The 27471-nt window shown below is 38.3% G+C and overlaps 1 protein-coding gene across 1 annotated transcript in view; it reads left to right on the top strand.

Annotated features, from left to right (window-relative positions):
* Positions 1-27471, top strand: part of LOC149126997 (myosin-15-like) — a 95113-nt gene that overhangs the window by 54594 nt on the left and 13048 nt on the right. The window contains exons 11-13 of the mRNA XM_089331388.1: positions 8858-9037; positions 10155-10287; positions 19026-19143. Of these exons, the coding sequence (XP_089187514.1) occupies positions 8858-9037; positions 10155-10287; positions 19026-19143 (431 nt within the window). The remainder of the gene's footprint in view (positions 1-8857; positions 9038-10154; positions 10288-19025; positions 19144-27471) is intronic.

Here is a 27471-nt window from a genome sequence, read left to right as displayed (position 1 = left end):
TCCACATAACCCATTAGCAGTACAGAAATAACCTCCTGTTGCATTTTCTACTGATAAGATAAAATGAAAAAAATGCTGATCAGATGATAGAAGAGGAATAAATATTTGATTTCCTGTGAATTATATTAAAAGTATTCAGCTCAGGCAAATGAAAAATACTAAAATTTTTCTTGAAAAGATTTTGTATTTTGGATAAAAACTTTTATGTTGCTTTGGGCCATCAGAAGAAAATTTGTAGCAAATATAATGATCAAATTTATTTGTTGAGATAGAATGAACCATAGGAAATTTTTAAAATTCAAAAGAATGGGGGCGGGTTTGGCACAGCAGTTAATACCACTGTGGAGCTACCCACTTTCTTTTTTTTTAACTTTTATTTAATGAATATAGTCCAAAGTACAGCTTATGGACTACATTGGCTTTCCCCTCGCCCCCGATGACTTCCCTCCCACCTGCAACCCTCCCCTTTCCTGCTCTCTCTCCCCTTCCATTCATATCAAGATTCATATTCAATTTTCTATATATACAGAAGATCAGTTTAGTATACATTAAGTAAAGATTTCAACAGTTTGCACCCACATAGAAACACAAAGTGAAAAATACTGTTTGAGTACTCGTTGTAGCATTAAATCTCAATGTACAACACATTAAGGACAGAGATCCTACATGAGGAGTAAGTGCACAGTGACTCCTGTTGTTGACTTTATAAATTGACAATCCTGTTTGTGAAATCAGCAATCTCCCTATGCTCCAGTCATGAGTTTCCAAGGCTATGGAAGTCTTGAGTTCTCCGATTCTTATCTTATTTAGACGAGGTCATAGTCAAAGTGGAAGTTATCTCCTCCCTTCAGAGAAAGGTACCTCCTTCTTTGAAGACCTGTTCTTTCCACTGGAATCTCACTCACAGAGATCTTTCATTTAGTTCCCTTTTTTTTTTTTTTTTTTTTTTTTTGCCAGAGTGTCTTGGCTTTCCATGCCTGAAATACTCTCATGGGCTTTTCAGCCAGATTGGAATGCCTTTAGGGCTGATTCTGAGGCCAGAGTGCTTGCTGTTTAGGACATCTGCTGTTCTATGAGTCTGCTGTGTATCTCGCTTCCCATGTTGGATCGCTCTCCCCTTTATTTATTCTATCGGTTAGTATTAGCAGGCACTAGACTTGATTATGTGCTCCCTTTGACTCTTAGTCCTTTCATTATGATCAATTGTGAACTGATTTTGATCACTTGGAATAGTGAGATGGCATTGGTACATGCCACCTTGATGGGATTGAATTGGAATCCCCTGGTATGTTTCTAACTCTACCATTTGGGGCAAGTCAGCTTTAGCATGTCCCAAATTGTACATCTCTTCCTTCTCTTATTCCCACTCTTATATTTAACAGGGATCACATTTCAGTTAAATTTTAACACTTAAGAATAACTGTGTATTAATTACAGAATTAAACCAGTAGTATTAAGTAGAACAGACAAAAAAAATACTAAGAGGGATAATGTATTAAGTTGTTCATTAACAGTCAAGGCTATTCTGATCAAGCCACCATTTCTCATAGTGTCCATTTCACTTCAACAGGTTTCCTTTTTGATGTTCAGTCAGTTGTCACCGGTCAGGGAGAACATATGATATTTGTCCCTTTGGGACTGGCTTATTTCACTCAGCATGATGTTTTCCAGATTCCTCCATTTTGTTGCAAATGACTGGATTTCGTTGTTTCTTACTGCGGTATAGTATTCTAAAGAGTACATATCCCATAATTTCTTTATCCAGTCTACTGTTGATGGGCATTTGGGTTAGTTCCAGGTCTTAGCTATTGTGAATTGAGCTGCAATAAACATTAATGTGCAGACAGCTTGTTTGTTTGCCAATTTAAATTCCTTTGGGTAAATTCCAAGGAGTGGGATGGCTGGGTCGAACGGTAGGGTTATCTTCAGGTTTCTGAGGAATCTCCAGACTGACTTCATAGTGGCTTCACCAGTTTGCATTCCCACCAACAGTGGGTTAGTGTCCCTTTTTCCCCACATCCTCACCAGCATCTGTTGTTGGTAGATTCCTATATGTGAGCCATTCTAACTGGGGTGAGGTGAAACCTCATTGTGCTTTTGATTTGCATTTCCCTGATTGCTAGTGATCTTGAACATTTTTTCATGTGTCTGTTGGCCATTTGGATTTCCTCTTTTGAAAAATGTCTATTGAGGTCCTTGGCCCATCTCCTAAGTGGGTTGTTTGTTTTGTTTTTGTGGAGTTTCTTGATCTCTTTGTAGATTCTAGTTATTAACCCTTTATCTGTTGCATAGTTTGCAAATATTTTTTCCCATTCTGTCGGTTGTCTCTTCACTCTCCTGACTGTTTCTTTTGCAGTACAGAAACTTCTCAATTTGATGCAATCCCAATAGTTGATTTTGGCTTTGACAGCCTGTGCCTCCTGGGTCTTTTCCAGAAACTCTTTACCTGTGCCAATATCTTGAAGGGTTTCTCCAATGTTCTCTAATAGCTTGATGGTGTCAGGTCATAGATTTAGGTCTTTAATCCATGTTGAGTGGATTTTTGTGTAAGGTGTAAGGTAGGGGTCTTGCTTCATGATTCTGCACGCGGAAATCCAGTTTTCCCAGCACCATTTATTGAATAGACTGTCCTTGCTCCAGGAATTGGTTTTAGATCCTTGATCAAATATAAGTTGACTATAGATGTTTGGATTGATTTCTGGTGTTTCAATTCTGTTCCATTGGTCTATCCATCTGTTTCTGTACCAGTACCATGCTGTTTTGATTACAACTGCCCTATAGTATGTCCTGAAATCTGGTATTGTGATGCCTCCAGCTTTGTTTTTGTTGTACAAGATTGCTTTAGCTATTCGAGGTCTCTTGTGCCTCCATATGAATTTCGGCATCATTTTTTCTAGATCTGAGAAGAATGTCTTTGGTATCTTGATTGGGATTGCATTGAATTTATAAATTGCTTTTGGGAGAATGGACATTTTGATGATATTGATTCTTCCAATCCATGAGCATGGAAGATTTTTCCATTTTTTGGTACCCTCTTCTATTTCTTTCTTGAAGATTTTGTAATTCTCATCGTAGAGATCTTTAACGTCCTTGGTTAAGTTTATTCCAAGGTATTTGTTTGCTTTTGTAGCTATTGTGAATGGGATTGATCTTAGCAGTTCTTTCTCAGCTGTGGCATTGCTTGTGTATACAAAGTCTGTTGATTTTTGTGCATTGATTTTATACCCTGCTACTTTGCCAAACTCCTCTATGAGTTCCAATAGTCTCTTAGTAGAGTTCTTTGGATCCTCTAAGTAAAGAATCATATCGTCTGCAAAGAGGGATAGTTTGACTTCTTCCTTCTCAATTTGTATTCCTTTAATTTCTTTTTCTTGTCTGATGGCTCTGGCTAAAACTTCCAGAATTATGTTAAATAGCAGTGGTGAGAGTGGGCATCCCTGTCTGGTGCCAGATCTCAGTGGAAATGCTTCCAACTTTTCCCCATTCAATAGGATGCTGGCCATGGGTTTTTCATAATTTCTTTGATTATATTGAAGAATGTTCCCTCCATACCCAGTTTGCTTAGAGTTTTCATCATGAAAAGGTGTTGTATTTTATCAAATGCTTTCTCTGCATCTATTGAGATAATCATATGGTTTTTCTTCTGCAGTCTGTTAATGTGGTGAATCACATTGATTGATTTGTGAATGTTGAACCATCCCTGCATATCAGGGATAAATCCCACTTGGTCTGGGTGGATGATTTTTCTGATGTGTTGTTGTATTCTATTGGCCAGAATTTTATTGAGGATTTTTGCGTGTATGTTCATCAGGGATATTGGTCTACAATTTTCTTTCAGCGCTGCATCTTTCTCTGGCTTAGGGATTAAGGTGATGCTGGCTTCATAGAAAGAATTTGGGAAGATTCCATCTTTTTTGATTGTTCTGAATAGTTTAAGAAGAATTGGAGTTAATTCTTCTTTAAATGTCTGGTAGAATTCAGCAGTGAATCCATCTGATCCTGGGCTTTTCTTTGTTGGGAGGGCCTTCATTACTGTTTCAATTTCTGTTTCAGTTATGGGCTACCCACATTCCATATCAGAGTGCTTGGGTTCAAGTCCTGGCTCTGCTTCCAGTTCTAGCTTCCAGTCAATGTGTAACCTAGGAGGCAGCAAATGACGGCTGAATATAGTTGTGTCACTGCCACCAACAATGGAGACCCAGATGAAGTTTCTGGCTCTGATTTTGGCCTGGCCAAACCCTGAATATTGTAGGCATTTGGGAAGTGAACTATTTATTGGATGGAATATCTCCAGCTCCATCTCCATCCATCTCCATCTCACCATCTGTCTTCTTTTGAATAACATGAAAAACAATATTAAAAACACAAAAATGCATCAGTGTGTATGAAATGTTTTATAGCATGTTTTTCTGTATATAAATGAAAAAATTTTAAACCAAACTGAAATAAGGGTATTTTAACACTAACTTTTGCTGTTAATTTCAAGCTTACAGTAACATTCTGCCATATAAATACTGTGTAGAAATTTATTATAGGATTAGCTCATACTTACTTCATTATTTGAAATGTTCTGGGTTGTGTACAACTTGAATACTGATAATTTATATTTTAATATATAAATATGTTATTATATATTTATGGTATTAATAAATCATTAATAAAGGAGCTGTCTCCATTATTTCTTTTTTTTTAAATTATTTATTTTGAAAGTAAGAGTTACAGAAAGACGGGGAGAGGGAGGAGGAGGAGAGAAAGTGAGAGGGAGATCTTCCATCTGGTTCATTCCCCAGAGGGCCATAACACCCAGTGTTGGGCCAAGCCAAAGCCAGGAGCCAGGAGCTTTTTCTAGGTCTCTCTTGTAGGTGGCAGGGTCCCAGGTAGTTGGGCCACCTTCTGCTGCTTCCGAAGGCCATTGGCAGGAAACTGGATCAAAAGCAGAGAAGCCAGGACATGAACTGGTGCCTATATGGAATGCTGGCATTAAAGGCAGCAGCTTTACCCACTACATCACAGCACTGGTTCTGATTGCTATTATTTCTTAATAAATAAAGCCAAAGTTATATGTTTAAAAACTTGTTGGGTCTGGCGCTGTGGCACAGCAGGTTAATGCCCTGGCCTGAAGTGCCCGCATCCCATATGGGCACCGGTTCGAGACCCAGCTACTCCACTTTCGATCTAGCTCTCTGCTATGGCCAGGGAAAGCAGTAGAAGACGGCTCAAGTCACTGGGCCCCTGCACCCACGTGGGAGACCCGGAAGAAGCCCCTGGCTCCTGGCTTCGGATCGGTGCAGCTCCAGCCATTGCGGCCAATTGGGGAGTGAACCATCGGATGAAAGACCTCTCTCTCTCTCTCTCTCTTTGTCTTCCTCTCCTCTCTCTGTGTAACTCTGACTTGCAAAGAAATAAATAAATCTTTAAGAAAAAGTTGTTATCCTTTTTGTTTTGTCACTTGGAAGACTACATCTTTCTTGGAATATTTCATCTTTCATGGAAAATCCCTCAAAGTATTTGAATTAGGATAAGATGTTAAAATTTTACCAGCCTCAAGAGAAAATTTGCTTCAATACTTATCATTTTGCTGGCTTTTGAGTCCAATTTGAATTGTATAATTTGCTGACATTATTTGTATTTTTCATATTTGTTGGTCTGAATGACTTTTGATTGTTTCTGTATAATAATATACTTTCAAAAAGCAGGAACTTTCTCTTTGTCAGTAGGGTCAATGATGCCAAATATCCCCACAAAAGTTGTAAAATACCTTTTTAAAGTTCTGAAAGCATCTTGCCATTATATATCGCTGTTGCCTCCCAAAGAAGGCTCTTTGGATGTGCTTATTCTGGTGTTTTTCATATAAAATGAAATGTTAATACCTAGTTTTATGCATTTTTTGTACAGGAATATGTCTTTAAGCACATAACTCTATTATTTTTTGTTGTTGGCAACTCTTACTATTTTTTAACAACAGCTAAGCAATCTGGGTCCCAGAACTTAAACCTGTATGCATTAGTGTTCCCATGCCAATCAGTTGACTAGCAGAAATTTGCTGAGGCCCTACATTTTGGTTACCCTGGGACTAGGCTCAAGTTCTAAACAAATTAGAATATTTCAATTAATGAAGTAAGTGTGAACTAATCTTGTAGTAAATTTTTCTACAGTATATATATACAGAAGAAAGTTAGTGTGAGCTTTAGTGAAAGCAAAATAATAAATTATTTGGTTTAAAGTATTTTTTTGAATTACAACAGATGTTCTTTTGAATCTTGGGATGATGCCTTTTAGAGTTTGCATGGCTAATAACCCTAAATAATAGGAAAAACATTTATATAAAACTTAAATAAATGTGTTTTAACAACAACTTTAGTCTTAGTTTGGCCTTCAAGCTCACACTAACCTTCTTCTGTATATATACTGTATTCCACAGCTAGATGTTTACAATTAAGTAAAATACCCCAGACTCCTTATAATTGGAGGTGGGATGTTTTTCAATACACATTCTATGAATTGCAGATTGCAGGTCTACAAAAATACAGCAAAGGGCTACAGTATCAGAGTGTACCTTTTCGTGTGAAAGATTCATGTGAATTAAAAAATGCAATCATCAAATAATCTGATGATCCACCACATGGAAGAAGGATTATATTCATTCATATAGTTCCACTGAAATAATTTAGTACAAAAGATTCTAAAAGGCAAATGAATTTCGTTTTCATATGTATTCCACCCAGAACCTTGACTCAGAATTGGTCAAACGTTTTCTCTTTTCATGAAAATATTTGAGTATAAGCTAACCAGCCTGTTAGAAGGCATTTTTGAGGGATACTCAAGAATACATTGGGAAAGTTGGACCAGACTCTCAATGGCTCCTCCAAACCTGATAGGTCAAGGATTGGTCAAGAATCATGAAATCTATAGTGCTTGGAATATAAGTCATGTTCTATCTTGCTTGTTCTGCTTTGGAATTCTCACATTTTTTTCTGTACCTGTTTTATCTGCTTTTTAGTACATAATATTGTATACATGTCTTATCTTCTTGGCTAGATACTTTGGAACCAGAACCCATGTCCGATTCATCCTGTACAATTGAAAGTGTGTGGTACAATAATTTGATCATAGAAGGCAGATCAAAAATGTTTGCAGAGGGGCTGGTGCTATAATACAGTAGGTTAATCCTTTGCCTGCTATGCCAGCATCCTAAATGGGCACCAGTTCTAGTATTAGCTGCTACTCTTCTGATCCAGCTCTCTGCTATGGCCTGGGAAAGCGGTAGAAGATGGCCCAAGTCCTTGGGTCCCTGCACCCACGTGGGAGACCTGGAAGAAGCTCCTGACTCCTGTCTTCAGATTGGCTCAGCTCTGGCCATTTGGGGAGTGAGCCAGCAGATGGAAGGCCTTTCTCTCTGCCTCTCCCTCTCACTGTCTGTAACTCTACTCAAATAAATAAATAAATTCTTTTAAAAGTGTTTGTGGAGTACATTAGTAAAATAAAAATTGGAATATATATTCAAATATAAGAATCCTTTCTTTTTCCCCCATCCTCAAGACCTGTGTGTAGATGTGTCTGTGCATACCACGTGTGCATATAACACTTTTCTATGTACAAATGGTCTCCACAAATTCAATGAAAATTCATATGACCTTTAAATCCAATTTACCATGAACTCTGTGAAGCTCCTCGTCTATGTACATGTATGTTTTGAATGGCGGCAGCCATTACTCAGTTGCTCAGGCCAAGAAACTCTCTTATATCCCATATTCTATCAATCAGCACATTGTGACTCAATCTTCTTTGGACATATATTTTATATCCAAGGACTTTGAACAACCTCCAATACCATCACTAGTGTAGGGCAGGGAAAAGCAAGCTTCAGTTGATTCAAATCCAGTCTGCAGCCTTTTTTCTAAGTTTATTGGAACATCACCACATCCATTTTGTTTATATGTTAACTGCTGCTCTCAGTACTACTATAGCCCTTTTGGGAAAAAAAAGAGTTTCCTTAAGGGAGCTATAAAGATTTTGATCACATATTCTTTTTCTTTGGTGACCTTTTAGAATGGTAAAAGCTCATTTTAGCTCAGTGGCTTTCCAATCCACTTCATCCACCCTATTCTAAACCAATAATTCTTTTAAAGCACAAATCAAACCATATCACTTCACGTTAAAAGTCTCTGAAGGCCTCCCATTACACTTAAAATGCAAACATCTTTGTGGGATGCTTGTTAAGCCAGTTCTTACCTTTCTGAATTTTATGTCATGTGGTGTTCTCTATCTAATTTTTATCTGTCCATGTTTCCTGTGCCAGGATCTCAAGCTTGCTAAGTGGGCTCCTGCCTTAGGGCCTTTGTACTCCTTCATTGTTCTGCCTGAATACTTATGCTCAGATCTTTTCAGGGTGCTTTTCTTATATAGGTCAGAGATGTTATCTGACCACCCCCACCACTTACCAGAGCCCCTGATCCTATTCATTCTCTATCTATTTGCATGATTTCTTTGAGACATTTTTATGGTTTGTGGAGACCATTTGTACATAGAAAAGTGTTATTTATTTTTATATTTATATATTTGTTTACTAACTTATTATCTTTTTGCTCCACTAGAATGTAAACCACTTGAGGATAGGCACTTAATGTATGTGGGTCATAGCTGAATCATCAGCTTATACTGATATCAGTAGAAGGTATTTAACAAACATTTGATATATAGATGATTGGCTAGGTGTTGGGAGTGAAGATCTTTCCCTTTGTTAACTTATTATATTCTCAAGACAGAATTAATACTGATTTTCTACTGAAAATACTATTTCTTGTTTTATTTTTTTTATTTTTTTTTTTAATCTGCTGCTCATTTGCCTCTCCAACAGCCAACAGGCATCCTTTCCACTCTTGAAGAGGAATGCATGTTCCCTAAGGCTACGGACATGACTTTCATGAGCAAACTCTTTGACAATCATTTTGGAAAGTCGGTTCATCTCCACAAGCCCAAACCTGATAAAAAGAAAAAATACGAAGCTCATTTTGAAGTTGTCCATTATGCAGGAATGGTAAGTCACCTCTAGACTGCTTGCCCTGAATTTTCGTATGTCCGCTTCAAATGCACTCTGTCAGAGTCCATAGATAATATTTAAGTAACATTTATATTAAACAAAGAGATAAACAGAATACATCTCAGTTTCAGAAATAGGAAGTGTGGTGTTTTAGCACACTCTGGGAATGGTATGGCCGCATTACAATGCCATTCCATGTGCACAGAGGTGAAAAAGCTCAAGATGAATTCACTCACCACAACTGAAAGCAAGAGAGCTTCAAAAAGGCATGGAGTCCATCAAAGTCATGATTTTTTCTTTCCACATTTGTCTTTAACTTTAACTTAGCATCATGTGAATGAGTGATTTCAATTGATGTTTCTATTGACTTTTTTTTTTGTTTTTATTCTACCATAAAGAATATAAAGTATAAAGTAATGGCCTCTAAACTATGGCCAACAAAAGTTTATATGACCCTCACAGCTTCTCCTCATTTCCCTGCTGGTATGTATGCCCATTTTTTCTGCTTTTCTGCTTCTGGTCAATGCCTCTGGGTGGAACAGAAAGAGAACTGATAAAAGACAGGTAATACTTCAATCAAAAAATGATGTGCCAAATGTACAGAGGTATTCTTATAGTTCTCATCTTGGACATCCTGGAATGTTAATTAAATGATATTTAGAATAAAATGCCATTCTATTTGCTATTTTTTTGAGTGCTCACTTAATCATTGACAGCTGGATGATTTCATCTGTTTTTGTGATGACAGGCTGCTGATAGGAATTTTTCCAGCTGGAAACATCATTTAATCTCCTTGCTCATCCTTCCTTTTCTTCTCTCCCTCTCCCCGTTATTTTCCCCTTCTCTCTCTCTCTCTTTCTCTCTCTCTCTCTCTGTGTGTGTGTGTGTGTGTGTGTCTTTTCCTTCCCCTCCTGTCTCTCCCTTTCTTTTGATAATGTGAAAGATAAACTTTGAAAACCTCATTGTGGTTGCACAATGGACATCTAGAAGTATTATTCAGTACTGTTATGTCACACCGATTCAAAGTTAAAGGAGTTACATAACTTGTGATATTTTCTCAAGTGATGAACAGTTTGCTATTATGCAATTTCTCCTTTTGCATGCTTTTCTAAAGGTACCTTATAACATCAATGGTTGGCTTGAAAAAAATAAAGACCTTCTTAATGAAACAGTGGTGGCTATATTTCAGAAGTCTTCCAACAGACTCTTGGCAAGTCTTTTTGAAAATTACATCAGTAGTGACAGTGGTGAGTCAACTTTCCTTCATTTTTGTACCTCAGAATGGAACTCATGGCTGCTTCATTTTACAAAAATCCTTGCTTCTTTCCTGGGGCAATCTGTTTCTATTCCCCCTAGTCTAAGTTATCCCATCTTATTAGCTTTTCTGCCCCCATGCAGGTGGTTCTATAGGGAAGTATTGCTAGTGCTCTAAGACATATGTGGACTTTGACCTTAAAAAGTTTATGGAAAAGACATTTTATGAAAAACTTTGTATGCATGGATTTCAAAATATGTTTGCTTCAAAGTAAACATACTTTAATAAACTTTGGGGGCTGACATTGTGGCACAGCAGGTTAAACTGCCACATGCAATGCCAGCATCCCATATGGGCACTGGTTTGAGTCCCAGCTCTCCAGTTTCAATCCAGCTCCCTGCTAATGGCCTGGGAAAAGCAGTAGAAGATGACCTAAGTGCTTGGGATTTACCATCCATATGGGAGACTTGGAAAAAGCTCCTGGATTTATTATCTTAAATAAATAAATACATACATTTCTTTTCTGCCTTCCTTTCTTTCTGTCTCTTTTTGAGGCACAGAGACTATAGATAGATACAGAGACAGAAAGTTCTCATTTGGTAGTTCATTCTTCAAATATCCAAAACTGCCAGGGCTGAGCTAAGAGTGGGAACTCAATCCAGGTCTCCCATGAGGCTGGCAGGAACACAATGACTTAAGCCATCACCTGTTGCCTCCCAGGGTGCAGATTAGTAGGATTCCAATCCAGGCCTTCTGATAACGGATGAGGGTGTCCATTCTGGCATCTTGTTTGGTAGGCTAAATGCCTGCCCTGAACGTACCTTTTAATTTCATTTTCCCAAGAACTTTTTGAAGTAGTTCCATTGTATTAAAGAGTATGTTTGGGGGCTGCTTTTGTTTTCTACTTGATTTACTGCAAAGAGAGAATTGTTACAAATGTAATTTTGATGAATGATTTTTGGAGCAGTAGCAAGTCACAACTACATACTATCAAACATTGCTCTAGTGGCTAGGATATGTTCTGAGAAATGTGTTCTTAGGCAATTTCCTCATTGTCCAAAAATCAGAATGTACCCACACAAATCTAGATGTCAAATCAATCACTCAATGGTGCTCCTTAATGCAATCATGAGACTGAACTCAAGTTACATGAAGCTGCTGTCTGCATAACAGGCCTCCTGCATTACAGTGAATTTTTTTTAAAAAAGTAGGAATGCACTGTAGAAAACTGATGAATAATACAGTGCAAGTATATTTCATTTTATTGTACTTTGCAGTTATGTGGGCTTTTGTTTTTAAAAGTTGAAAGCTTGTGGCAATTCTGCATCAGAGCTCTTAGCACCATTTTTCTAAGAGTAAATGTTCACTTCACATTGCTGTGTCATATTCTGGTCATTCTTCCAATATTTCAAAACTTTTCATTATTTTATATCTGTTATGATGATATTTGGTATGTGATCTGTGATGTTATTAGAATTGTTTCGAAGTTCCACAAATCATACCTGAATGGGATAGTGAACTTAGTAAATGTTTATGTTTTGACTGATCCATTGATAAGCCACTCTCCCATCTTCCTCCCTGTCCTTGGGCCTCTCTTTCCCTGAAGACACAACAATATTGAAATTGGGCCAATTAAAATCCTACAATGTCCTCTATGTGTTCAATTAGAACTTCTCGTTTCTCTCTTTAAATCAAAAGCTTGAAGGGGCCGGTGCTGTGGCGCAACGGGTTAGCGCAATGGCTTGAAGTGCCGACATCCCATGTGGGCGCCGGTTCTAGTCGCGGCTGCTCCAATTCCCATCCCGCTCTTTGCTATGGCCTGGGAAAGCAGTAGAAGGTGGCCCAAGTCCTTGGGCCCTGCACCAATGTGGGAGACCCGGAGGAAGCTCCTGGCTCCTGGCTTCAGATTAGCACAGTTCCAGCCGTTGTGGCCAACTGGGAAGTGGACCATGGGACGGAAGACCTCGCTCTCTGCCTCTCCTCTCTCTAACTCTTTCAAATAAATACATAAATCTTTAAAAAATAAATAAAAAAACCCAAAAGCTGAAAATTATTAAGCATAGTGAGGAATATACTGAAAGCTGAGATAGGCTGAAAGCTAGGCCTCTTGCTCCAAACAGCCAAGTTGTCATGAATTTTTTACTTAGTGGAAGATTAAACTTGTGACTATAAAGTAAGTTGAAAGTATGTTATTGTGAGAATTAAAAGACAAATAAGAAAGAGAAGGAGAAGGGATGGTGGAGACAAAGGAGGGAGGGAGGGAAGGAGGGTAGGAAGTATTATCATTTCTTACAACTGTATATATGAAATACATAGAATCTGTTCCCTTTATGTAAATGAATTTTATAAAGGAAAAGTTCTTGAAGGAAATGAAAAGAGCTGTTCCAGTGAACACATGAATGCTAAGGGAAACATTCCTACTGCTGATATGGAGAAAGTTTGAGTCATCTCTGTAGAAGTTCAAACCAGACACAACATTAGTCAAAGCCTCATACAGAAAGAGAGCCTAATATGAGGAAGCTAAAGAAGAAAAGTTTAGAGCTGGAAGAATTGGCTTCATGATGTTTAAGGAAGGAAGCTATCTTCACAGCATGTAAATGGAAGTTTAAAGCAGCAAGTACTGTTAAGAAACTGTAACAAGTTATCTAGAAGGACTAGCTAAGCTAATTGAGGAAAATGGCTACACTAAACTACAGATTCAATGCAGATAAAATTGTATTATTTAGAAGTAGAGGCCATCTAGGACTTAACATTGCTATAGAGGAGAAGTTAATGCTTGGCTTCAAAGTACAGACTGACTCCCTTATGAGGAGGCTAGGAGCCAGGAACTTAATCTAGGTCTCTCATGGGAGTGGCAGGGACCCATTACTGAGCCATTGCCTGCTGTCTGCTAGGTGTGCATTAGCAGGAAACTGGAACAAGAAGCGCAGCCAAGACTCAAACCCAGGCACTTTGATATAAGATATGGACATCCCAACTGCGATCTTAATCACTTGGCCAAATGCCTGCTCCTCAATGGCCTTTGTCCTAGCTTGTTTTCAAAAATGTGTGCTGCATTTTCATTATCCATAGTCATCCTACTGTGCAATACACAATCAGCTCTCCTTCCTTCAACCTAACTGTAACATAGAGCCCTTTGATGAACCTTCCTTATCTCTCTTTACCCTATTCTCCCCAGTCTCTGCTATGACTCTGTGTTAAGTTCTTTGAGAACATTTTAAAACTCTACATTTTAGTGAGACCATGCAGTACTTTTCTTTCTGCTCATTCCTTATTTCATTTAACATAATGAAATCCAATTCCACCCAGCAAATGGAAAACAACAAAAATGACAGAATTTTACCCCTTTTAGACACTAAAAATATTCCATTGTTATGTTATTGTACTTTCTTTATCCATTCGCCAGGTGATAGACACTTCAATTGCTTCCATTCTTGTCTATTGTGAATAGTACTGAAATGACTCTGGAACTACATGTGTTTCCCTGATGAACTGATTACATTTCTCTTGGACATATTCCCAGGAGTAATATATCTAGATTTTGTAGTTTTAAATTTAGGGTTTTTTTTTTTTTAAGAATTACTTTATTTGAAAGACAGATTTACAGAGAGAGGTAGAGCCAGAGAGAGGTCTTCCATCCACAGGTTCACTCCCCAAATGACCACAATGGCCAGAGCTGAGCTGATCCAAAGCCCGGAGCCAGGAGCTTCTTCCGGGTCTCCCACGTGGGTGCAAGTGCCCAAGGAATTGAATCATCTTCTACTGCTTTCCCAGGCCATAGCAGAGAGCTGGATCAGAAGTGGAGCAGCCAGGACTTGAACCGGTGCCCATGGGATGCCGGCACTGCAGGCTGGGGTTTAACCTGCTGCACCACAGCACCAGCCCCAGGTTGTTTTTTTGTTCGTTTGTTTTTGTTTTGTTTTGTTTTTTAGATACTTCATGTGTAACGATTTTCACAATAGCTATTCTAATTTACCTTCCTACCAACAGTGTATTAAAGTTCCCCTTTCTCCACATCTTGCCAGCATTTGTTACAGAGAGAAGGAGAGAGGAGATCTTCTATGAGCTGGTTCACTCTCCAGGTGGCTGCAATGGCCAAGGCTGGGGCAGGCTGAAGCCAGGAGCCAGCAGCTTCTTCTAAGTCTCCCATGTGTGTGGGGGGGCAGCCAGGACACAAACCAGCACCCATGTGGGATGCTGGCATTGCAGATGGTAGCCTTACCCACCGCGCCACAATGCTGGCCCTGATTTCCACTTAATTTTTGTATGTGGACTAAATAATGCTTCAGTCAGTGTCTTTGCTCAGTTACTTGATGATTTCCAAAAGGAAAAGTACTAGAAATAGACATTTAATGTTAAGTGACATATTTATGAAACTTTGATGTACATTACCAGTGCTGACAGAGGAGCACCACACACTGATGAACTTTGGGGTCCTTTGTTGCCAGTGGCCAAGAGTGGACTCGTGGTCAACACTTGACCCTGAAACTCAAAGCAACAGGCTTTATAAAGACAAAAAATAAATAAATAAAAAACAAGGAAGGGAAGGGGAATACGTGGTTGCTAGGATCAAGCTGACCTGAAGCAAGTGTAAAACTAATATCAATTGCAATCTTGATAATACCAATTACAGTCTTGACATTAATCCAGGTACTGACCTAAGTCATCTGTGGGACATAGACAAATCAAATTGTAACATTAATCCAGGTGCAGCCTATCTGTTCTCAGCTTGAGCAATCATACTAGGGGAATTCTTTGTTTTGTCAAGCAGGATGTAGTACACTGTTACTGTCTTAGTTTTAGACTATAGTTATTTTCAGACTATAGTCTCACAGTGAGGGGTGCTTTCTTAAGATGGAGTCTTGGGCACTCTAAAATGGAGTCCCTAGTATTAAGGCATCACTTCAGTTTTTGGTAGATATTGTCATACTGTTTCTTGAATGTTAATGCATTTATCTTTCCATACACAAGGAATGATAAAATGACAAGAAAAGCTTATATATTTTTTCTATTCTTTCTTTTAGCAATACAGTTTGGGGAGAAGAAACACAAAAAGGGAACTTCATTCCAAACAGTTGCGTCTCTGCACAAAGTAATTTTAATTGCATCTATTTATATATATTATTACTTATCTGAAATTCCATATTTTCAAATAAGCATAAGTATTATAAGTTAACTAACCTGAAAAAGTGGAACTTTATCTTGGTATTATCAAGGACTTTAGATGACATTGTGAGTACCTCACAAGGTCCCTCTGCCATATCTGCACCCATCTTCCAGTTGATGTGAATATTGGTCGTTATACATACCAGTTGCCAGAATTGTCCTTGGCCACATGGGAAGCTAAGCTGCCTCCTTGCCCTCTGCTCCAGATTTTGGTCTCTTCCCTGCCTCAAGAAAGGACCAATTTTGTCATGATTGTTATACATCTATCTATAGCTCCTATAAGGAGCAAGATCAATTAATCCACACAATTGCTTTTTTCTTCTCCTGCCCCACTTTAAACTTCCCTTACAGTCTAAGTTAATCTTTCCAACCAGAGGCTCTATATTCTCTAGGAGTGGAATGCATGAATTTTCTACAGATAGGAAAGTGAGAAACAATTTCTGTTTTCAAGCCATTTTATCATCAAGACATAAGTTATTGCTATCAAATAATAACAAGTATAAATTATTCACGCTGCAACTATGTGTGTCAGATAAATTTTTATTTTCCAAAGGAAGGAAACAATATATTTTTGATAAGGAAGAATGTTGAATTTATTATTTTATGAATTAGTTTTCATGTTGGCTATAATATTAAGATATTTGAAGACAGTTATGAGTTAGATTGGTGTTTTCAGTGATTCGAAAAGTTAATGCATGTTTATTATGTTTTTTACTTTAGAAAACTTTAAATAAATTGATGACTAATCTGAAATCAACAGAACCTCATTTTGTGAGATGCATAAATCCCAATGTGAACAAAATGCCAGGTAAAAACTAAATTTCTTTGCAATCTACACTAGGAAACACATTTTATTTTAGCCACATTGTCTGTCTTTTCAGAAACATTTACTGATCCCTTTTAGATAAGGGTAGAATTTCAGATTGAAAAATAAAATGTAAGTTAAAAGTTAGGTCTTTGATACCTCCTCAACACTGCCTTACAATTGAGATTCAAATCCACACACAGAAGGATTTCACAAAACAGGATCAATCGGGTAATATTGCAACACTTGACACTGCCATTGAAATTTCTTCTTGAATTTCATGCCAAAATGTGAATGTTTCTATGCCACTGTCTACAAGAGCAAAGTATCATAGAATGCGATTAACTAATCAATTGAGAAACCGAGGTAGATATTTCAGCATAAAGAAAATTATTTGGTCTGAATTCTTTAAATTGACCATAAAGACAATTCCTATGTCATTGTATAATTACTATAATATACTAACATCCTTCCCAACACTTTCATCTGCCTTCTTCCTGAAAACATCCATTTCCTTAGTTATATGATTCTAGGAAGTGGGTTTTGTTTTGTTTTTATTTTTGTTTTTGTTTGATGAGTGAAGAGTAGTAGAGGGATGATGTGATATTTTAATGGTTTTTAAGATTTATAAAATGTTTATGATTATCAAAACAAAATTTCTACTGATATTAAGCACGTGGATTGCTTTCTCTACATCATGGATTTAAAGATTCTGAACCATCTCATTATAACTGCAGTCCTTAGAGAGCTTTTGCTGGATGCTGTCAGTCTCACAGGAGGTATATAGCCAGATGTTGCTATATGCTCACTTCCAATGTTCAACATATCTTGCGTTCTTATTAAACCTCCTGTCATTAAGACCTTGGTTATGATAGTCTGTGGCCTATTTGTGGAAAGTGTGATGCTAAACAGTGATAATGTGATTTGTGTTTTGCCAGTGAACTTTATGTTCATTTAGGGTTGCACATTTTTGTTTCATTGCTTCTTTTTTAAAATTTTTACCTAAATTCTACAAATTTCATGCATTTCATATATACAGATTTAAGAACATAGTGATTCTTTCCACCCTACCATCCCTCATGCCCATGTTCCCATCCTTTTTCCTACTCTATCTTTTATTCCCTTTCTTAATTTTTACAAAGATCTTTCACCTGAGTTTTTAATGCACCTAGGAATTCTACTTCCATCTAGCAAGGAATCTAACTAGATGCCTCTGCTTTGGAGCAATGTATCACCTAATAGATTTGCTTTTAATTGAGGCAATTTTGAATTCAGCAGTTTTCTAAAAGAAATTTATGTAAGGACAAACTCAAAAGATTCACCATCTAATCAAAACAATACTTAATATATAGTTAAAGGAATGAGTATGTCTTTGGTTCCTATTTCTGTCTGTTCTTATAGATCGTCTGTTTCTGTCCATGAAGGAGATTACATTACAGAAATATGGGTACATGACTTAAATATATTTCTATGACCTTGGGTATAGACAGAGTCATTTTCTCCCATTTTTATTGGAATTCCGTAGTGGCTTTTGTCATAGGAGTACTCCTTGACTTCTTGTAGAAGACTTTCTGAGAGCAGGATCCAATGGCATCTTGAATGAATTTTCAGACTTCTATGGGAGAGTGTAGCTGACAGCTTATGCAGTATACTAGGGCTTCTTTTGATGAACAAAGAGATCATAAAAGGAAGTATATACTATGTAATATAATTTAGGTCTTGTCAAGATACAAAAAGGAAAATAAAAACCAAACTGCTGTCAAGTCCTCCTAGGCAAAACTGTAAGAATTTTATTGTTGTGTGCATCTGATAGAGGCAGGCAGATAGGATCAAATTGATTAGATTTGTAAGCTGGAAGACCACACCCTCACCCACACCCACTGTGTGATCTCATGCCCCTACCTGATCTCACCTGCATGCCCACCTGCCAATCAGACTATGTAACCACACCCCTTTGGAAGTGAATAAAAGGCCTGGAGCATCGTGGGCTCCTCCCTTGTTGCCCCACACCTTCAGGCGCACAGCGTTTTGGCCTCTGCCTTTTCTTTCTTGCCTGCATGCTTGCTCCGTTGTGGCTCCTGGCCTGCTCTCTGCCTGGTATGGACCCTGCCTGTGTTTCTAGACTTCTTTATCCCCTAAATAAAGCCCTCACTTTCCTGCGCATTTCTTCCACTGAATAGATGTTAAAAAAAAAAAAAACTTACCCTGTTGCCTGGTTTATTTTAAGATGATATTCAGAATTCTTCTCTGAATAGACAGCAAGAACCCACCAAAAATACTAATATTTAAAATTATTAATAGGGCTAGTCGATATCACGTCCACTCCTTTCTTTTTATTCCTCCTTTTTGGAATCCCCTCTCTCTCCTACTTAGAGATGGCAATTCCCTTTTGTGTTTTTATCCTGCTCTCTAGTTGGTTTTTGATTGGTCAATTGCTGGTAAAAACCAGCCATTTACATTATAGTAAAACGTGTTATCTTTTTCATCTTCCAGGAGTATCTCCTTATAAAATCCGTTCTGTGACCTGAAGGTCTTGGTGCATGCTAAAAGTGTTGTGTGTTAATTGAATTTAGAAACTCCCAAATAATAGGATGGGTAGTATAACTACCATCAGGGTGGGAGTGAAGAAACTCCTATGATCTATCATGTAGAGGAACATCAAATTCTAACTCATTTTTAAAACACAAGATGCACCACCTAACAAAAAATCTGGCATAATCTTTTTGCAGATACAGATCCAATAATACTTCTTTTTTCAGGTGTATTGGACCCTCACTTGGTTCTGCAACAGCTGCGCTGTAATGGTGTCTTGGAAGGGATTCGAATATTCCGTGAAGGTTTTCCAAACCGACTGTTGTATGCTGATTTTAAACAAAGGTAAACATCCATCCCAATATTGAAGAACACTGAGGCATCCTGCCCTCTCTTCCCTTCTTTATGAGTGCTTAGGCATGCATTGTTTGTTGGGATATGCTCCAGACTGCAAATCTATGTGTTTTGGTGATGGTGAGATATTTAGTGACAGTTCATTATTGTTTTCCCCTAAACCAACATCTATGTAACTATAATATCCTTAAATCTCTATAACAGATAATAGACCCACATACTGAAGAACTACATATAGAAGTAAAAGTCTAGAGGCTGAATTGAATCTCTGAAATGTTTTAATTGTAGCTGCCATCCAAACAGGCAAATACTTTATAAGCAAGCCTGCAAAGGGAAGGAAGCCAGCAGTGTGTGTGTGGCAGGAGGCACAAGAAGCTTCTTTACTTTTTATATTTTGAATTTTGAAAGTGTAAATTATAGATTACCAAGCCATTTGAGCACAGTATGGTAGAGTAAAAAATAACCAATCTCAGAATGAAGAGGTGTATTTGTCATTTTCTGCAAACTCACCATTAGAATGAAGAAATCTTGAAAATATATTCAATGTATCTGTCTTCAGTCTCCTGGTCCATGCAATAGGGATCCTTTTTGTTCACCTTTCTCTCTTACTTTCTCCTTCTATTTTTATGCTTCCTAATAGAACAGACAATATAATGAAGTTGCTTCTAAAGCACTATGACAAGTACAAACTATTATACAAATCTAAAGCATTATTGCCTATTGCCAAGAGTTTTATGAAATTGAACATATTAATGGGAGGGATAGAAGTCCGCATGTTCTTTTGATATGGGCAGGCAGATAGGATTAAATTAATTAGATTTGTGAGCTGGAGACCACCTCCACTGCTGCCCCCTCTGTGATCTCATGCCCTCATCCAGCCTCACCGGTACGCCCACCTGTCATTCAGACGACATAACCACTCTGCTTTGGAAATGAATAAAAGGCCTGGAGCACCTGAGCCCCTCCTCTTGTTTGCCCCACACCTCTTGGCAAGGACAGCCTTCTGGCCGTCCCTCTCTGCTTTCCTGCCTGTGCTATACTACCTATGGCTACTCCTAACCACATGCTTTGCTCCACGTGGCTCATGGTCAGCTCTCTGCCTGATATGGATCCAGCTTACGTTTCTAGACTTCTTTCTCCCTTAAATAAAGCCCTCACTTTCTTGTGTATTTTTCTCATTAAATAAATGCTAAAAACTTACCATGTTGCCTGTTTTATTCGAGCTGATATTCAGAATTCTTATCTGAATAAATGGCAAGAACCCTCAAAATATTAATATTAAAATTATTAATAAAGCTAGCCCACAATACTTTCACTTCATTTGTTCAGATTAGCTTTATTTTAATCATATGGTCTCCTGACTCTATTTCAAAATAGGTACTGCATTCTGAATCCAAGGACTTTTCCAAAGAGCAAGTTTTTGAGCAGCAAAAAAGTTACGGAAGAACTACTTGGCTCCATGGATATAGACCATACCCAGTACCAATTTGGAATTACCAAGGTAACCTGAAAACTGCAAAGAATATATTTGAAGAAGACCAGGAAGAAAGTTTGTGTCTTAAAATATCCATGAATGAGCAGTTCTAAAGCATTTTTCTACTCTCGTGACACACATATAGAATTTAATTAACAGTAGGAACTTCATTGCTGTTTTAGAAAGAAAACTCAATGCTTAATCCTCATTCTTGACTATATTTACATTTTTAAAAAATATTCACTTATTTTTATTTGAAAGTCAGAGTTACAGAGAGGGAGGGAGAGGCAGACAAATCTTCCATCCTCTGGTTCACTCCCTAACTGGCCACAATGACCAGAGCTGGGCCAGACTGAAGCCATAAGGCAAGAGTTTTCTCTGGGTCCCCCACATGGGTCCAGGGGCCCAAGTACTTGGGCCATCTTCTGCTGCTTCTCCAAGCTATTAGTAGGGAGAAGACTGGAAGTAGAGCAGCTGGAATGTGAATGCCACAGTGCCGGCCCCTATATTTACTTTTTTATAATTAGGTAAGCCAATTTATTCCCAGATATAAAATACTGAGTGAATCTTATGGAGCTAGAAAATATGTGTACACATCAGAGCAAGACAAAGGTGAATCAGCTACAGCTTCCTGGTGTTAACTGCCTGTCTGTGTGTGAATTGATTTATCCATGGTTTTCTTTTAAGGAATACATTTTAAATATTTATTTATTTGAAAGGCAGAGTTACAGAGAGAGAGAGAGAGAGAGAGAGAGAGAGAGATGTTCCATCCCCTGATTCACTCCTCAAATGGCTGCAACCACCCAGACTAGGCTAGACTGAAGCCAGGACCCAGAAGCTTCATCTGGGTCTCCCATGTGGGTGCAGGGGACCAAGGACTCAAGCCATCCTCTGCAGCTTTTCCAGGCACATTAGCAGGGAGCTGGATTAGAAGTGGAGCAGCTGGGTCTCGAACCAGTGCCCATATAGGATGCTGTTGCTGCAGGCCACGGCTTTAACCAGCTAGGCCATAGCACTGTCCCCTGGGGAATATATATTATAACACTATTCCCACAATTTAAAACTTTAGAGTCAAGCTAACTATCAAAACATTAATCTGAAAACAATTTCTTTTTTTTAAGATTTATTTTATTTATTTAAAAGAGAGATACAGAGAAATGTAGAGACAGAGAAAGAGGTCCTCCACCTGCTGGTTCACTCCCCAGATGGCCGCAATGGCCGGAGCTGCGTCGCTCCAAAGTCAGGAGCCAGGAGCCTCTTCCAGGTCTCCTACGTGGGTGCAGGGGCCCAAGGACCTGGGCCATCCGCCACTGCTTTCCCAGGCCATAGCAGAGAGCTGGATTGGAAGAGGAGCAGTCAGGACCAGAACTGGCGTCCATATGGGATGCCGGTGTTTCAGGCCAGGGGTTTACCTGCTGTGCCACAGCGCCGGCCCCTGAAACCAATTTTCTTAAATGTAATTCTCAAAATTCCATACCATCTTGGAGGCCCAAAAAAATCTTAGAAACTTCTGACTAATAGATTTAGTTTTATGTTGTATTGAATATCAAGTTGTTCCTGTTGATATCCGTATACAGAACAAATTATTTGAAGGAGAATTGGAAGATCCAGGTAGAACAACACTTTGAGGACCCACGAATCAGTTTTTGCCTTTGTTGATTCCAGTGATCTTCACTGACAGTGCTTTGCTTCCTTGTGTTTTTAGTTTAGTTTTGCTGTATACTACTCATCTGGGTCAGAAGGGACAGAGTGAGTAAGACTCCTAAGCCAAACATTTTAAGGCTTCTCTCACTCTCAGATGATCAAAAAGTACCTAGTGCCTCCTTAAAAGCATTTCACCTTGGTTGCTACTAATTATTTTGATAAAGTATTTTTGTGCATTTTTTAATGCCTAGGACAAATGTGCCTTCTAAGGCAGGCATCTGTCCCAGCAGTTGAGATACCAGTTGGGATGCTTGCATTCTGTATCAGAGTGCTTGGATTTGCTTCCTAGCTCCACCTTTTGATTTAGCTTTCCACCAATGCACAACCTTGAAAGTAGTATTGATTTCTTAAGTAGTTGGTTTCCTACCACTCAAATGGGAGACCTGAATTGGGTTTCTGGCTCTTATCTAAAGTCCCACCAAGTCTCAGTGCTGCTGGACAGGTGGGCAGTGAACTCACAGATGGGAGCTCTCTCTGTCTATAAAAAGAAAAAAATGTTTCTATAAAGCAGGGGTTGGCAAACTATGTCCTAAGGATTATATCCATGGCCTACTTTTTTATATGGCTCACTAATTAAAACTAGCTTTACATTTTTAGAGTTGTTTAAAAAACAAAACAGAATATTCTACAAAAATTATTTGGGGTCCACAAATACTAAAAATATTTACTATCTGACCCTTTAGAGAAAAACATTTGTGAAGTCCTGCCTGGCAATTTATAGCATTGTGTGCCTGGGACCATATTAAAACTTAAAATAAAGTTCCTTAAAAAACCTAGGCACTATGAATAAATAAGAGAGAAAGTTCTGTAAGTTCCTAATTAATCCATTTAACCACAGAATTAAATTTAAAAGTTCTTGCATGAATTTTAGATTCATAAAGCTAAACTTTCTAATGTGGATTTTACCCTTAAATAAAGCCCAAACAGATATTTTGAACTGATTAAAATCCCAAGGTTGTTCACAGAATCATTAACAGCCATTTGCTTCATAGCCATTATGAGTAGAACTAATATCCAACATTTATTTTAGGTGTTTTTAAAAGCTGGCTTCCTGGACCTGCTGGAAGCAATGAGAGATGGGAGACTTTCTAAATTCTTCACATTGTTTCAAGCCAGAGCAAGGGGCAAACTGATGCGAATCAAATACCAGAATATTCTGGAAGAAAGGTATTATCATACCCTCACCTTGCATCCCCACTCCCAGAGTAATGGTATGCCTCAGCCAATATGACTTTATTTCAAATAACAGGCCAAGGTAATGCGCCGCCTCTTCTGTTTAGTCTGGGTCTTAAAATATTTTAATCATGGTATGCCCAAAACACAGAGCACAATATGCTATTTTTGCCCTTATCCAGCCAAGTAAAAGTATAATTATTATTTGCATGTCTTCCAGCCTTTCCTTTGGGAAAGATTCTGTACAGTCTAGAAGTGTGGATCTCTGAAGGCGGAATGGCTCACAGTTTATGAGAGAAGCAGATCTGGAAGGGTTTGCATACATCACACAGCCAACTCTGTGAGGGAGTTTGCTTCACTTTCTTACCCCTCATGGGTGTGAAACTATGGCTCTTAGTAGCATGAAATTATTAATTTCTTATTTTATTTCAGGCAAGTTAACTGGAGATATGTATCTACACATTTGGACATTTAATTAAAGGTTTTGCCTGTTACTTGATAGAATCATGAAAAGCAAGATTTCAAAATCTCCAAAGGGCCATGAGCACAGAATTCTGTAGTTGTTGTATTTATTTTTTCTTTAGTACAGTTTGTCTTTTGGAGTGTGTTTCACAGTACTTATTTTTTAAAAATTTTATTTAAGGTAAAAAAATTCCCTATATTTCATATATGGAAATTTAGAAGCATAGTGATACTTCCCACCATACCCTGCTTCTGCCCATACTCCCACCCTTCCTAATCCATCCTCTCTTATTCCCTCTGTTAATTTGTACCTTGATCTGCTTTCATGTTACTTTATACTTCTAAGATGAGTCATATACTAAGTAAGGAGATGTGCAATTTGGGACATGTTCAATCAGACTTGCCCCAAATGGTGGAGTTAGAATCATGACAGGGGATCCCAATACAATCCCATCAAGGTGGCATGTACCAATGCCATCTCACTAGTCCAAGTGATCAATTTCAGTTCACAATTGATCACACTGATAGGTCTAAGAGTCAAAGGGATCACACAAACAAGACTAGTGTCTGCTAATACTAGCTGATTGAATCAAAAGGGAGAGAATGATCCAACATGGGAAGTGGGATACACAGCAGACTCATAGAATGGCAGATGTCCCAAATAGCACTCTGGCCTCAGAATCAGCCCTTAAGGCATTCGGATCTGGCTGAAGAGCCCATGAGAGTATTTCAGGCATGGAAAGCCAAGACACTCTGGCCAAAAAAAAAAAAAAAAGAAGACCTAAATGAAAGATCTCTGCAAGTGAGATCCCAGTGGAAGGAAGAGGGCCATCAAAGAAGGAGAAAGAAGGAGGTACCTTTCTCTGAAGGGAGGAGAGAACTTCCACTTTGACTATGACCCTGCCGGAATAAGATCAAAGTCGGAGAACTCAAAAGGCTTCCATAGCCTGGGCAACTCATGACTAGAGCCTAGGGAGATTACTGATGCCATAAACAAGAGTGTCAAATTGTTAAGTCAACAACAGGAGTCACTGTGTACTTACTTCTCATGTGGGATCTGTCCTTAGTGTTACTAAGTTACTTACTTCCAATGTGAAGTAATGCTATAACTAGTATTGAAACAGTATTTTCCACTTTGTGTTTCTGTGTGAGTGCAAACGATGAAATCTTTACTTAATACATACTAAATCGATCTTCTGTATATAAAGAGAACTGAAAATGAATCTTGATGTGAATTGAATGGGAGAGGGAGCAGGAGATGGGAGGGAAATTATGGGGGCGGGAAGCCAATGTAATCCATAAACTGTACTTTGGAAATTTATATTTACTAAATAAAAAAATAAAATAAAAAAGAGGGAAATTATGGGGGGGGGGAAGCCAATGTAATCCATAAACTGTACTTTGGAAATTTATATTTACTAAATAAAAAAATAAAATAAAAAAGAGTTCAACAAATAGAAGAAAAACACTGTTTTTTAATAGTTTTTTAATAGTAGAGACAAAGGCTATAAACAATCATCAAATCCCAAAATGTCAATTTCACTCATATACATTATATTTTTGATAATCTATTAGTTGCCACAGATCAGGGAAAACATATAGCTTTTGTCTTTTTTTTTTTTTTTTTTTTGGACAGGCAGAGTGGATAGTGAGAGAGAGAGACAGAGAGAAAGGTCTTCTTTTTGCCATTGGTTCACCCTCCAAATGCCACCACGGCCGGCACACCACGCTGATCCGAAGGCAGGAGCCAGTTGCTTCCCTGGTCTCCCATGGGGTGCAGGGCCCAAGCACTTGGGCCATCCTCCACTGCACTCCCGGGCCACAGCAGAGAGCTGGCCTGGAAGAGGGGCAACCGGGACAGAATCCGGCGCCCCGACCGGGACTAGAACCCGGTGTGCTAGCGCTGCAGCAGAAGATTAGCCTAGTGAGCCGCGGCACCAGCCAGCTTTGTCTTTTTGAGACGGGCTTACTTCACTAATTATAGTGGTTCTAGTTGCATCCATTTTGTTGCAAAAGACAGGATTTCATTCTTTTTTTTAACAGATGGTATATATATACCATAATTTCTTTATCCAGTCATCATGATAGACTTCAGGGTTGATTCAATACCTTTGCTATTGCGAATTGAGTTGCAATAAACATGGGTATAGAGGTAACAGTTTCATATGCTGAACTCATTTACCTTGGGTAAATTCCCAGGGGTTTGATTGCTGGGCCATATATCAGATCTATTTTTAGCTTTCTGAGGTATCTCCATGATATCTTCCACAATGGCTATACTAGTTTAAATTCTCACCAACAGTGGATTAGGGTACATTTTTCCCCACATCCTGGCCAGGGTTACTGTTTGTTGATGTCACAGTTCTTCATTGACAACTTGTTAATTCCATCTGTTTCTCCAAAGAGAACATCAAAGAGGAAGTCAATTGCTACATGAATGTCAAATATACCAAAGAGAGAAATCCTAAGAATCTTCTATAACTATCATTCAGGGGTTAATGTGGTACAAGTGATTGGGGATGAGGAAACAGGACTTCCAGCACAAGTGTGTGACTGTGGAAAAAATCCTTTCTCCATGGTTCATTTCCTTAAATTCCAAAATGAGGCCAGAATGATCCATTTTTTTTCAAAGTTTTGACTTCAAAAATTATTATGAAATATTGTAATGAAAACAACTACAGTGCACACTCATAAAGACATCATATAGATATACAAATTCTTAATATTTTTTCTGTAATTGTTGATCAGAGTTGAAATCCCTGTGTATTTCTTCTTTGATCCAATTCTGAATTTATCATTATCATTCCAGGTTAAAAAACCCATATACAATTATGTTTCCAGAGGGTGGTGCTATTGGCACAGTGGGCTGATCCTCTGCCTGTAGCACTGGCATCCCATAAGGGTGCTGCTTCTAGTCCCGGCTGCTCCATTTCCAATCCAGCTCTCTGCTACGGCCTGGGAAAGTAGTGGAAGATGGCCCAAGCTCTTGGGCCCCTGCACCTGCGTGTGAGACCCAGGAGAAGCTCGTGGCTCCTGGCTTCAGATCGGCACAGCTCAGGCCGTTGTAGCCATTTGGTGAGTGAGCCAGCAGGTGGAAGACTTTCTCTCTGTCTTTCCCTCTCATTATCAGTAACTGTACCTCTCAAATAAATAAAATCTTTAAATAAAAAAGGTATGTTTTCATACTTTACTAGGTAGATATCTTTGACAGGTGCATTGATCTTTCATGTTTCTAGTATTTATGTAAATAATATTCTATATGAATGACTCCTGAGTTTTATTTTATAGTCAGTATTAATACATAATAATAATATTGATATGGGAATAAATTATTGATTTTAACTGCTAAATAGTATTATATTACATGTGTATAGTATAATTTGTTTTCCAGCTCACATGAATTTATTTCCATATATGTATGTATAAAATGCATGTATATATTTTTTGCTGCTCCAATAAGTTCTCCATTAACATTTTTGTAAATGACCCTACATGCATGTATGCAA

The sequence above is a fragment of the Oryctolagus cuniculus genome, chromosome 4, assembly GCF_051225735.1.
Source record: "Oryctolagus cuniculus isolate XC-2025 breed Fujian yellow rabbit chromosome 4, ASM5122573v1, whole genome shotgun sequence".
In the NCBI taxonomy this organism is placed as follows: Eukaryota; Metazoa; Chordata; class Mammalia; order Lagomorpha; family Leporidae; genus Oryctolagus; species Oryctolagus cuniculus.
The sequence above is the reverse complement of the archived record's forward strand: the minus strand, read 5'-3'. Positions and strand labels throughout refer to the sequence as shown.